The 13,929-nt window shown below is 37.7% G+C and overlaps 1 protein-coding gene across 5 annotated transcripts in view; it reads left to right on the top strand.

Moving 5' to 3' along the window:
• ano3 (anoctamin 3) overlaps positions 1–13,929 on the top strand; it is a 44,433-nt gene that overhangs the window by 21,930 nt on the left and 8,574 nt on the right. For 3 of the 5 annotated variants that reach the window (XM_058407607.1, XM_058407606.1, XM_058407610.1), the window contains exons 9-21: positions 4,440–4,495; positions 4,577–4,698; positions 5,736–5,870; positions 6,077–6,173; positions 6,662–6,722; positions 9,102–9,184; positions 9,400–9,426; positions 10,610–10,750; positions 11,120–11,284; positions 12,213–12,249; positions 12,472–12,583; positions 12,931–12,988; positions 13,430–13,527. In XM_058407607.1, the coding sequence (XP_058263590.1) occupies positions 4,440–4,495; positions 4,577–4,698; positions 5,736–5,870; positions 6,077–6,173; positions 6,662–6,722; positions 9,102–9,184; positions 9,400–9,426; positions 10,610–10,750; positions 11,120–11,284; positions 12,213–12,249; positions 12,472–12,583; positions 12,931–12,988; positions 13,430–13,527 (1,192 nt within the window). The remainder of the gene's footprint in view (positions 1–4,439; positions 4,496–4,576; positions 4,699–5,735; positions 5,871–6,076; positions 6,174–6,661; positions 6,723–9,101; positions 9,185–9,399; positions 9,427–10,609; positions 10,751–11,119; positions 11,285–12,212; positions 12,250–12,471; positions 12,584–12,930; positions 12,989–13,429; positions 13,528–13,929) is intronic. The other 2 variants (XM_058407609.1, XM_058407608.1) reach the window with 1 other exon arrangement.

The raw sequence follows: 13,929 nt of genomic DNA, 5'->3' as shown, positions 1-13,929 counted from the left end.
GAACATCATGGAATGTTTATTTATTTATTGAAATTATTTAGGTATGTTGAAAATTGTCTTTTCATCTGCATCACATCGTCCTTCACACTCTTCTAATTTTACACCTTTTAGAAATCTTGTGCTCTGTTAGTCGGTTTTTATTTCCCTTGCTTGTATGTTCTGTGTCTGACATTCTGATTAAAGGACCAAGGATATCACTGAGGGATTTTCTTGGTAATATTATAAGACCCTCCTCTCAGCACTAGACTAGATCAGATTGACCAAAGAACTGTAAATCCTTCACAAATCCTGCAGATTGAAAGCTCCATGCCAAATTCACATAATGCACACTCTCTATTTTGTGCCTGTAGGTTTTATAATGAACATCTCATGGGAAATAAAGAGCTATTCTTTGGATAAACTTGGATTTTCTGGAATATTTGGTCATGTCTTCAAAGGCAAAATAATATCTGAAATCTTGTCACTAATCACAGGTTTAAAAAGAATACACTCCTATAGTGCTTTGTCATTCAATGCATGAGCCAAAGCTTCTAGATTTAAAGCAGTATGAAATGAGATCCAATATCCATTACCTCCATTTGGCAGAAAGTGATCAGTACATTTGCTTACTTTATTACAGTGTTTACTTCCCTTGAACATTTCTATATTTTATAGTTTCAGCCTGGAAATTAAATTAATCTAATGGTGATTAGATGTCATAAACCTATACAAAATAGACCATGTTGCTGAAGTGGGGAAAAATTTATACAGTTTGCGAAATTGTTTACAGCAGAACTGTTGTGATTGCATTTATTTACTCATTCATGTCTGGGACAAAGTTTGAGTTTTAAAATGATCCCTTACTGGGAACATACTGCGCAGCATCATTAAAACCATTATTAAAAATGGGAAAGAATTCGACACAACCACAAGGATGCTATTCATCACATTTCAGTGACCAGATAAAGAGGGGACTAATCAGAAAAACAATCATAACTAGGTTCAGAATAAGGTGACCGAAACTTTATTTTTTATTAGTGTTTTGTCCTTCTTTATTTATACTGAGATCATGTGACACGTCTGATAGTGAAGGTAGCGCCAAGACTAAATTAGAGGTTTCATAATGAATGGGGTGAATATTCATGTATTCACACCTTATAGGTTTCTTATTTGTATACTGTATAACTTCAGTATTACAGTATTTGTGTAGATTCAGGATACACTATAATCCCAAGATGCATTTCAGTTACAGGTTATAGCACTACAAAATGTGGAAAAGTTCAAGGAGGAAATAAACTGGAGTAATATCTATGAGTCTGATCCTGAGCTATCTCTGTAAGGTTCTGCATGCTCTCTTTACATCCTCTTTCCTCCAGGTTCTCTGCTTTCCTCTCACTGTACAAATATTCACATGCAGCCTATTTGCAGCACCTTCTTCTGAATGTCAGTGCAGGCACAGTAACACGAGTGCTCTCATAGCATAAAGAATCTACTGCCTTAAACCTTTCTACATTTTTAAACCTCCCACTTTATTATGCGACACCACGTGACCTGTGAGCCCTATTATGTTCACAAAGAAGAGGAGAAAAGGATTTTCTGTTGAATCATATGTCATGAAAAGCAGAAGGTGACATTTGAAGTGTTTATGCTCAGCATGCTTAAAGAAAGAGCGCTGATCTTTAAATCCGCGTGAAAAGATTAGCTTGGTTTAATGAAGTCAGTTAGAACATGGCATGCAGAGGGTTTGAGGCAGTGTTTGATTTGTTGATATCAAAGATATTAAGATCATTTATATCTGTCTAGAAAGTGCTGCAGATAATCCACCTACTAATCCACCCACCAGGCTGGTACATGGGTTGGTGGTTGGTGTTTTTCTTTCTTTCTTTCTTTCTTTCTTTCTTTCTTTCTTTTTTAATATATATATATATATATATATATATATATATATAAATATATATATATATATAAATATATATATATATTCTGTCCAATATCTCTGACTTATCTCTATCAGAAAATATATTACCAAGTATATTATTATCTTTTTGGAATTAAAGGTCTTATGTAAACCTGAAATGTTCAATCCTGTTATTTGGCTGTGTCCCTGACAGTATAAAAATAATAATAATGATATTAATTTTAAAAGAATCCCCACATAGTCTGTCATATTCATCGGCATTATTTCAGCTGGTCACATGGTGTGCGTTTCTCCACAGCCTCTCCACTGTGTTGTCTGTCTGTCTTTAATTATTATGGCCAGCATGAACGGATGCTGATTGGTCAGTCAGGGAGTGCGTGGGAAGGTGCGTACAATCCTGTGCTGTTTCCCCATGGTCCCTGTGCTCCAAATATCCTACCAGAATACTCTCATTTCACCAAAATCCCCTGTCTGTGATTCAGTATTAAAAGTTATGGTGTGAGAATGAGCATGAATTTTATGCTCTGGCATTTTATAATCCTTACAGATGGAAATAAACTGAAATAATAATTTAAGGAAGTTTAAGAAAACTGCATGAAATTTATTCAAGGATAGAATAAGGCCAGTGTTGTATGTGTGCCAGAATGTTGTCCCTTCTTTCTTTTTCTTTCTTTCTTTCTTTCTTTCTTTCTTTCTTTCTTTCTTTCTTTCTTTCTTTCTTTCTTTCTTTCTTTCTTTCTTTCTTTTACTTAAACTCATTTTCTTTTCAGCTGGTTTTCTTTAAGAACATGGCCTTTAAACTAGACATGAATCATCTGTCCCGAGGAACTTCAGTCACGCTCACTAAAAAACTAAAAAAGCTTTCACCTCACACCCTTAAGCGTTCTTTCACTTCTTCCTTTGATTGCGTTACGCTGCAGGAGTCTGAATCCCACAACAACCGCTGACTTTTTAGCGTGCTCAATTCTGGAAGATAATGGCTGAAGAAAGGCAAGAAAACCTGAATATTATTCATTACCTTTGAACAGTAACGGAGGAATGTGAATGAATGTAGTGAAGTAAAAGTACATTTCTGTGATTAGAAATAAAGTAAGGCCAGCTAAAACTACACAGTTTACAGTTTAGTTTACAGTTTACACAGTACATTCTCTTCCCAAAAACTAGTAAACTAAGTAAATATAATGAAGTATGTGTATTGTATTACATAACTTTATATGCTTGTAAAAATGTGGTTTAATAAAGCACAGAAATTTTTCTGTTAGTGTGATTTAATAGAGAAGTGTAGGTGGATAGTTAAATGCCAGCAGATTAGTTAGGTAGGAGTTAGTTGTTGTGGTTAAGGCTTTAAGTTAAAGCTTAGAAGGTTGTGTGTTCATATCCCAGCACTGCTAAACTACTGTGGTTGGGTTCTTGAGCAAGACTGTACCTTTTGCTCAGTATCCTAAATCAGTTGTAGCAATGGATTATATGCCATTTTACACTATATAAGATATTATAGAACTTTACAGTAAACATGTTTTACAGTTATTTCCTTTCTAAAAATTTCAAGAACTTTACTGACCATCTGTGACAAAGCATTTACCTTTTAGAAAAGGTTAAGGTAGAATTAATGTAGGAAATAAAAACATTTACCTATGCAAAGAACCGTTAAGGAAATATATTTTTAAGATTGAATAATTTCTCCTAATACCAGATTCCTTGTTTTTTCTAGCCTCTGAATTCTGATGCAAAACAGCTTCAAATTATCTGATGTCCTGAACATATAACATAAAATTTACAGCTGTTTCTGAAATCTTGCTGCATCCTCTGTGGTTATAAAAACTATAATTTTACTTATATAATGTTGTTGTTTTTTTCTAACTAGTTGTCTAACAGTGTGTTATCAATAGCAAGTCATTATTGTAGCAGCTGTCTTTATAATTACAGGAACATCAGCGGCATGGTGGTGACGGTGGCTTTAGGACTATTTGTGTTCTGTTTGATTGCAGAATCTTGGTTGATTCGGTCAGCATCACATCTATTTACAACATGAAATGTTTTACTGGATTGAACTTTATAAAACACTATGGTTCAGTCTTACACTGTGGCAGTATTTTAGCCTTACCGACCTGACTGATATGGGATTGATTCACCCCTTCTTTCTGTTTAATAAATGTTGTCCTCTCCTGTGCTTTGAGTGAATGTATGATTTCCTAAGACTCTGAATCCTGTATCCATGCAGGGCTGCGGTGTCTACAGGTATTTATTCTAATCATGTAATAGCACACTTCATTTCTCAATTTTAGTTCACTGCTTTGAGGAGAGAGAGCTTATTAGTATAATCAGCTGCTGTGCAAAGCTGGATTATATTGCTGTAGATGCCGCAACCCCACTGAGTAATAATGCTTTATCAAACATGTTCGTATCCGGTAACAGTGATGTTTTTTTTTATATTCCAGAGATCGCATACCTTCAGTGAGCTAACCTCATCTTTATGAAAAATGTTTGAAGTGTTGACTATCCAGCTACCGGTACCTTCATCCCTGTGTCTCTCTGTAATTAGGTATCAACCGGTTACTTGGCAATAGCACATATGAGGCTGCGTTTCCCCCTCACGAGGTGAGTTCGTTATCACTTTAACATACTGTTTTTATTATATATGGTACTTTTGTGCTTATTTCAAGCACCATTGTGTTTCAGGGCAGCTACAAAAGCAGGCACCCTATAAAGACCCACGGGGCTCAGAACCACAGACACCTGCTTTATGAGCGATGGGCTCGCTGGGGCATCTGGTACAAATACCAGCCTCTGGACCTCATACGGTAAACAATGTCCTGCTGCTACTGCAGTCGTCAGCCCATTTAATTGTTAGCCGTAAAGCTTTTCTGAGGTGAAGCAGTAATACAGACACACATGAAGCTATTTAATGCATTCTAAACAAGCTGCTAGAAACTAAACAGTTCAGGATGTTTACAATGTTCATTCATAAACTTTTTAAATTGCAAATGCAGTTCAGGTGAGGTGGTAGAGTTCAGCTTCATGCAGCATTGTTACTTCAGATTGAAGTTTAGTTCCTGCGTTCACCCCAGCCTCTTGTTCATCTGCATGTTTTCTGAGGCTTGGCAATACCACTTTGCTGAAAGCTACTGTGAAGCCCTCTCAGATATTTTCTCTTTTCTTGATGCTTTCTTTACTTGTCCACTGTAAGTTAAAGGTTTCTTCGGGTCAAAATGGCATGCCAACTTCACAAGTATATTCTGGACTTGAGCCAGCTCTCCGTAGTTTAGAGCTCTCAGCTGTATATCTGGGGCAGATATAAAAATCGTGTTTCCTAGTCTGCAGAGCCAGCAACTCTGGGGAACTTTCTGTGTTTCCTCGCAGGGAAGTCACTCATCCTGACCTCATATTGAAATAACATGATTAGACTTCTTTTACAATGAAATGATTTGTGAAACAGTGGCATTAAAGGTACAGCAATTAAATTTTTTGTTTATATTTGCCGGTAATATCTGATACACTATATATAGCTACCAACTGTATGAGGGAGTGGCAGGTGAGGAAGAAGGTGAAAGCTAACCCATGCACAAAACACAGGAACTGGCCAACAACATGTTTTCAAGAGCACAGCTAATTTATTATTAATTCCTTTGGCTCCTAGCCACAATTGCTCTGATTTGAACTTGTGATCTCCTGACAATAAGGCAAGCGCATTTCTGTTGTGCCACATGGGAATACTAATTGCTGTCTAAATTTAATAACAAGCACTACTGTCTTCCTCCTTCCAGCTCAGAAGGTAAGATTATGTCAGATCTACTGGTACATATATATTTCTCTCTCTCTCTCTCTCTCTCTCTCACAGGCGGTACTTTGGGGAAAAGATTGGCCTGTATTTTGCATGGCTGGGTTGGTACACAGGTATGTTGATCCCTGCAGCACTGGTTGGTCTTTTTGTCTTCCTCTATGGCCTCTTCACCATGGACTCCAGCCAAGTCAGGTCAGTCCCTCCAGACCTCATCATCAATCCTGCCCACTCTCTCAAATAACCATGACCAGCATTTGGTTTAACTGTAAATCATGAAAAGTTAAGAGACTTCAGAGACTGTTAACTCAAAACATGTCTTGTTTCTAGCGAGAGATACCTCAGAGGCCAGTGAGCCATTTTAAATCTGTATAAGAAGCAAGTTCTCTTTGTATCTACAGTAAAGAGATCTGTGAGGCCAACACTACCATCATGTGCCCCATGTGTGATGTGAACTGCAGCGCCTGGAAACTCAGTGACAGCTGTGTCTATGCAAAGGTATTCATAGTACCCGACACCTGTGAGTTACCTGTATATACTGTATATATATATATATATATTACAACTGGACATTAGAGAAAAGGCATTGACAGTATCTGGTATCAACTTCTGCCCTGGGATGGGATACATAATACAATGATTACTTTCTTCTTTTATTAAGCACCTGGAAGCCATTATAATGTGTGTGTGTGTGTGTGTGTAATCTAGTTTATTTAAAATAATTTTGCATAATATTTACAATGAAATTTGTCTTGTGTTAAGTATGTGAAAGTCATTAAAGTGTATATTTGCATTCTTTATATAGTCCATTCCCTTGTGCCCAGGTCTCAAAGGGCAAATCCTGTCTAGAAGATAATCTGGGGAGTTCTTATTACTGTTTAATTAGTGACCAGAAATAAACTGGAGGCTGAATTTTAAGAACCATTTAACCACTACTGTATTGAATGTTTAACCAAACCTGTTTTTTTCTTTTAACTAACTTGTAGGTAACTCATCTGTTTGATAATGGTGGCACAGTCTTCTTCGCCATTTTCATGGCAATATGGGGTAAGTCAGCAGTGATGTTTGTGTTTGTCTTTAAGACATTATAAGTGGAGGATCGTTGATTTTCAGAATAAGCTTTAGTTAGAAATCAGTGAGTTAATTACCACTTGTATAAATGGATAAATCAATGGAAGGATCGATGTCAGAGTGTCCTTCTCTTATTGCACATCATCTTATTGTTGATGCAGAATAAAGTGTAATTGACCAGCTAATGCTAATGAGACACTTCCCTGGAGAAAAAAAGTAGGCTGCTCAGATGAGAGAGAAAAAAATAAAACAACGTGAGGTGTCAGGAAGCTGTCAGAATAAAACTTGTCTCTCGCTTTTGGTGTGATTGTGAGTGTGTGTGAGAAAAGAGGCAAGCCCTCTCTCCAGCACTACACTCTGTCCTTCTCTCTCACACCCTGCCTCACTCTCTTACTCATTTGAATGAACTTAAGCACTATGGAGCTGCACTGCAGTGAGCGTGTTCTGGATCTGTCTGTCACATCAGCCAGTATTCATCAGCTCTGCTGTGTAGTGTGAATGTCTTAAACATGAATAAATATTAAGCTGAATAAATTTGTTATACATGGTACAATACATTTTGTTCCTTTCTGTTTTAAAAAATCACAGACAGACACTAGACCACACCGAATCCAAACTAGCACAGCATGTCAGTTAATTCAGGAATACCACAACATCACTGACTGCATACTACAGAAAAAAATCATCTTAAATGGTTCTTGCTTCTTGGGTCCAGAGATGGAATGATATAAACGATAATTGTGAACAAACTGAATGGGAAAGTGTGATACTAAGGCTTTGAACCATTAAGAGCTGCTGCCCTGGCATCTGTTCTTTCGAAAAATAGCTCCTCATCTGGTCACATGGAACCATACACATACACATTCACGCACAGGGGCAATTTTCCTAGAGCCAGTCTGTCTACCAGCAGGTATTAGGAAATAGGAAGAAACTGGAGAACCTTTTAAAAACCCATTCAGACTGAGAGAACATGCCAAACCCACTCCACTCAGGCAGTGACCTGAGTTCTGGGTAGAACCAGGAACCCTTGAGCTGTGACACTGAAATACTACCCCTTGTACCACCTGGTACCTCACAAATGAACATGTACTGCATAAAGAAGTTAATCACATGAATCAGATATCATTAAATTAAAAAAGAAATAGCCTTTATTTGTCACATATACATTATAGCACAGTGAAATTCTTTCTTCCCATATCCCATCTTTGGAGGCTGGGGTCAGAGCGCAGGGTCAGCCATGATACAATGCCCCTGGAGCAGAGAGGGTTAAGAGCCTTGCTCAAGGACCCAACAGTGGCAACTTGGCAGTGCTGGGGCTTAAATCCCCGATCTTCCGGTCAACGACCCAGAGCCTTAACCACTTGAGCCACCACTACCGCACATCACTGAATGGACACAATTCAGTCTGAGAAACATGACAATTCGTGTAGTACAGATTAAATTACAATGTACATATGTAGATAAAAATATGGAGTCAAGAGCAAGTATGCAACAACTGTATAACGTGTATCATCAGTAGTATGGACAATGTTGTTCTGCAATATTGTGTAACACCCTGAGCTCGAGTCGGCTCCTGTTCTGCAGTGAGTGGGTGTGTAAGGGGCTCACAGTTTGGTGGAGTATGTGGGAGTCCAGTGTTTCTATGCAGGAAGCTGGTAAAGACAAGACACAGTGTTCAGGTGTGAGAAGCCTGACAGCTTGAGAGTAGGAAGTGTTCTTTAGTCTGGATGTCCAGGATAAGATCCTTTGTGTTACAAACTACAGGGGCGGTGGCTGAGATATGTGGGTCCTAAAAAAAGCAGAATAAAGTAGACAGTCTTTCCGGGAGAGCTGAAAAAGGCTCAAGAGCTGAAGAAAGAGATTGATGTTTTTTAGGCACATTTTTAACAATAGTGGGTCAAACTTTATAAAAGCTACACTTACAACATCTTTCAACACCGACTTAACAAATGACATGTCCAGCCTTTGTGGTCATTTAAATTTTGCATGGTGAGCGGTGTATAAAAAAACAAAAAAAGAAATACATCCCATGCAAATCATCTACATTTTACATTTTACTTAAGGATATTAGTCAGCAAGTGAAGTGTATAATAATGGGAATTCTATCCACACTACCTACTTGTACAACTCTGACATGGAAAATTACAGGAGTTGAGTGCAAATTGTGTTACAGTGCAGTCGAATTACACCTTTATTGCGTTTACAGTGTTGTCTGTGTAATGATTTAAGCATTATGAAAGATGATTTATGAATATTTTATAAGAAGTAAGTTGGGTGTAAGTTTAGAAATGCTCTGCCAATTCTCTTTATGTCGTTTATCTTCATGAATTGGTGTTCTGTTTTCTGCTCCTACAGCCACAGTCTTCCTTGAGTTCTGGAAAAGAAGAAGAGCAGAACTGACCTATGACTGGGATTTAATTGACTGGGAGGAGGAAGAGGTGAGACTCATCTGAAATACAGCAGTCACCTCAGACTGTGATTCTCTGTTTCATTTGCAAAGGCTAGTATGAGACAGGCATTTTCTTCTTCTCCACTTTACCAGTAAACATTATTAGGGACACACGCTTTGCTGAGTTGACTGACAATAACTAATCAACATTGAATACGTGAAGTATTTGGCCAATATGTGTGCTATTTGTTGTGTTTCCTTTAGTGTAAATCCTGTGTCATGGTGTGTTCAGTGAGTGTGCTTTCTATCGATATCATGTCATGCTCGGTGCATGCTGTGCTGTTTGCTGAGGTTACCACACATTAATCATTTAGTTATTGCATGTGAAAGCATCTGACGATGTGCAGGGTGCTGTTTGCTGTTGGACTTGAAATGTAGTCTTACTGAAGAACATTATTTCATACATAATGTGCCAACATTGTCTGGACAGAATCAGTGTCAGAGGTCAGACCATAGATATATACACATTAGAGCTCTTCATAGCTGAGGGAGTAAGGCATCACTTCAAGTATAGACTTAGTTCTTTTTCTATTAATTGTAAAATAATTTCCAATAATATTATCAGATTTTTTTTAATGTAGAAAAAAAAAAGATTTCTAATATATAATATACTGTCACCTTGTAAATCACCCCAGTTATTTATACTCATAAATACCCTCTAGCTATAGCAGTAACTTTATCTCTCGAGTTATCCTTTTTCCTTAACTGAGGTTTGGCATATAATCATTATTATAGCAGACTAAAGTAACTAATATTTGTGGAAAATAATAATCAGCAAACTTAGCTATTTCCTAGTGTGAGTCTGTACAATAAAATGCAAAAGTTATGTTTTTTTTGCTTTCTGAATGCTTAAAGCAAAGAAATAAGCATTTATGCATAAAATGTCTTGCCACAATACTTATAATTTCGCTGTGGGAAAACATGCCATTTTTTTGGTTATTTTTGGAAGTATGTTTATATTTTAATAGCCAATCTTTTCTTATTGCATTGTGCAGAGGCTGTAGATTTAGTTCTATACTGCTCTGTATATGATGACATTATTAGCCTTTTAGGTCTGTCATATATATGTCTATGGTTCAGACTCATCGGCACTGTTTTACTTGAGACTGATCCTCCATGGTTGTTGTTGGTGTCTTTAAAGATGTTTGATTGTCATATTGCTGAATCTGCCTCTTAGCAAATAACCTAGAGCCAGCTGATGTATACGCAGGAAAAAGGCTCCTTATACGAATGACATAAGAGCCTCGTCATCATCATTAACTCTGTCTTCCTGGGATAGGTTGCCAGATTCAGTGAAAACAAATGATGATGCCATTTATCTGTGTGTGGAATAAACACGCAATGTATATTTGGTAAGGAGATAAGAATATCTTGAAGACAATATCTTTATTTATGACATGCCTGTGTTGAGAAGGAGGAACTACGGCCCCAGTTTGAAGCAAAGTACTCGCGGAAGGAGAGAGTGAACCCCATCTCAGGCAAACAAGAACCTTTCCAGCCATTCAGTGACAAACTCAGTCGCCTCATGGTCTCTGTGTCGGGGATCTTCTTCATGGTAAGCCATTTTCTCCAGGTGTATACTAAAGCCTCTGCACAGAAGACAGTGTAATATCAGGAAATAATCTCTAACACATTCATTTAAGGTTTAGTACTTAATGTGGTATTAAACCATATTTCCTAGTTGCCTGTTACCACACTACCCTAGAGAACCATGCTGGCACTGTTTAAGATGCCACAGATGACTGTCTCCCCCTGCTGGCCATTGTATGTGGTGCAGAAGGCTGTTTGAAGAAAAGAATTTGGCCTCCCATAAGATTTGAGATTTATAGTGTAAATATTAGCCTAGAAAACATTCCCAATCCTCGGTTTGTTCACCTCATATTGATGCAGTAAATTTTACCACCTGATTGTGTCTACATTTCAGATCTCTCTGGTGCTGACAGCGGTGTTCGCTGTGGTGGTGTTCCGGCTCATTGCCATGGAGAAGTTTGCCTCCTTCCAGTGGGAGTTTGTAAAGAAGAACTGGCAATTTGCCACCTCTGGCACTGGAGTCTGCATCAACTTCATGATTATCATGTCTCTCAATGTGGTCAGCCTCTGTTCTCTACATAATGTTCAATCATTTGAATAGAGATGTTTAGAACTGTCTATATATATTTGCAATGCCAGATGAAGCCCAGGCATAAACAATTCCATTAACATTTGCTTGTTATATATATATTACTGTGCAAATGACTTGTTCTATATTATCATGCACATTAATCTGTCAGTAGGAAAAAAAGTTTTCTTAATATTAATTCAATCAATCTTAAGTAATGGATCATATTAAGTATCTGAATAAAAACCCAGCCATGTGAGATTTTACCTGCTGTGACTGCAGAATAGGAACTTTAGGAGGAGACAATCTACCTGCTAATTCATTTTTCCTTAAATATAAACAGCCATTATTTCATCAGCTGCTTTTTCATCACTCTGTTTAAGTTAATAAGAAATGCAGATTGTCATGGTACTGAGAAACCGCAAAGCTCTATGACCTGAAGACATTTCAGTATCTGATAACCTTATGTACCTCCTCTACCTCTGAGACAAAGTACTGACAACTGAGACTCTTTCAAAACCCTAAATAATCCCTGTGCAGAAATAAATACACCATATCAACAGCTGGATGCATTTTCTAGACCCATCAATATTAAAGAACTTGTGCATTTTTAAGGGCAAATTATGATTTGATTTCATTATTCTATTGGCTGTTTCCTTCTTAATGTGGTAAATATTTTAAATTTCTTGATTTGTTTCTATAAATATTATCATTTATTTTTGTTTAAGCTTATGTTTTTCACGCAGCTACTCACCATAAAGAGATTGAGTTGTATGAAAGTTTGCATAATTTCAGGGCAGATAACCAAGCATTATTATTTCAAAACGTTAAAAATAAAACATTTGTTATATTTCTGCATAAACTTCTGTGGAGGTTATTTGTTCTAATGGTTTCAAACGAATTCTCTGTACTCTGGCAGGTTTACGAGAAAGTGGCCTATCTTTTAACAAATCTAGGTAAGTTTTAAATATCAGAGTGTTTGAGGCTTTCTCAGTAATGGAATGTTAATCCAGAAGGTTAAAGAAGGGAGGGTTTGGATTCCTGAGAGGCATTTTCACTCAGACGTGTTGATTTTAGCTTCAGATCCTGCCCAGGGTGGGGGTTTCTCTAATGTCTTGCATATGCCAGCTAAAAAACCCACAAAAAAAAAAGTCACAGTCCTCTGTTTTGTGTTTCAGAACACCCACGGACCGAGTCTGAATGGGAGAACAGCTTTGCCCTAAAGATGTTTCTCTTCCAGTTTGTCAACCTGAACAGCTCCACCTTCTACATTGCTTTCTTCCTGGGAAGGTGATAAAATTGTGAATCTGTGAACTACCGGGTGCATTTTTAAACATCTACAACATTCCAACCAGCCTGAAATAGTTCTCTGTAAATAATTAGTTGCTTTTTTATCTTTTGTTTAGACTATTTAGACTTTTGTTTAATCTATTTTTTTTTCTATTCATTTCTGTGTTAAAGCTTTTGCAAAGACCCAGTGTGTTTTGTTCTCTGTTTGTTTACTGTTATCGTGAAGCATTATAATTTTGTTTCCCTGAGAAATATGAGGAGTTTTTTCTGTTTTTCATTATCATGGAATGATATTGCAGTGTGGCTAATTGAATTTCAGAGACGTGTGTGTGTGTGTGTTTTCACAGGTTTGCAGGCAGGCCTGGAGATTATAATAAGCTGTTTAACCGCTGGAGAATGGAGGAGGTGAGCGAGGAGCCGGGTTGTAATAGTTCTCCCACGCTGCAGCTCCATCAGCGTCCTCACATAACACCACTGCATCACTGTTCGCCCAGTGCTGTCCGTTTGATGGGAATGCTGATGCACATTATTGAATCAGACTCCTTCATGATCAACAGAAATGAAAGAGAGCTCCCATCAACAGAAGATAATGGCCTCCTCATATGGATTCTGGCCAGCAGTGGCTTTTTGCTTGGGCTCAGTGTAATTGCCCTGAATCTCCTCCTGGCTAAATGGCAACTGAGTGAACTTTCTAAAAGCATAAATAATAATGTTATTGTTTGAGGAATTAGTCGCTTTCCGTATAATCTCTGGGAATGATGTGCTGCAGCCGTGTTATATGACGGATGTGTTGTGATGAGATATGTGAAACTTGTTAATGCTGTTCCTTTTGTGTTTCATTCTCAGTGCCATCCCAGTGGTTGTCTGATTGATTTATGCTTGCAAATGGGAGTGATCATGGTGTTAAAACAGATTTGGAATAACTTCATGGAGCTGGGCTACCCGTGAGTACTGCGTTTGAGTACAGGCTTTATTTATATTCATGCTTTATTTGTGCTCACTGTGTGCTGGACTGACCGCTCTGTTCTTCTACATTTTACGGGGGTAATGTTTTGTTTTTGTTAAAAGTGTTTTGTTTGTACAATTATTCAAGATGAGAAAAGGGATAGTTTTTTGTGTGTGTTTGTTTTGCTTTTAAAGACTGAGTTTAGTTTGACTTGGCACAGGGGGAGTGTGTGTGTGTGTGTGTGTGAGCAGTGATAGGATGCAGGAAGGGAGTGTGTTTTCAGTTCCAGGTTTCATGGGTGAATGAGTTTTGATTTTGCTGCAGTTCTGAAGCAAATGGCCACGTCATCACATACAGTCACATTACAGCACTGATCTCCTGCTGTGTCCTGCCCGGAGCT

This window comes from Hemibagrus wyckioides, linkage group LG14, assembly GCF_019097595.1.
Source record: "Hemibagrus wyckioides isolate EC202008001 linkage group LG14, SWU_Hwy_1.0, whole genome shotgun sequence".
In the NCBI taxonomy this organism is placed as follows: Eukaryota; Metazoa; Chordata; class Actinopteri; order Siluriformes; family Bagridae; genus Hemibagrus; species Hemibagrus wyckioides.
This window is presented reverse-complemented; position numbering and strand designations above follow the sequence as displayed.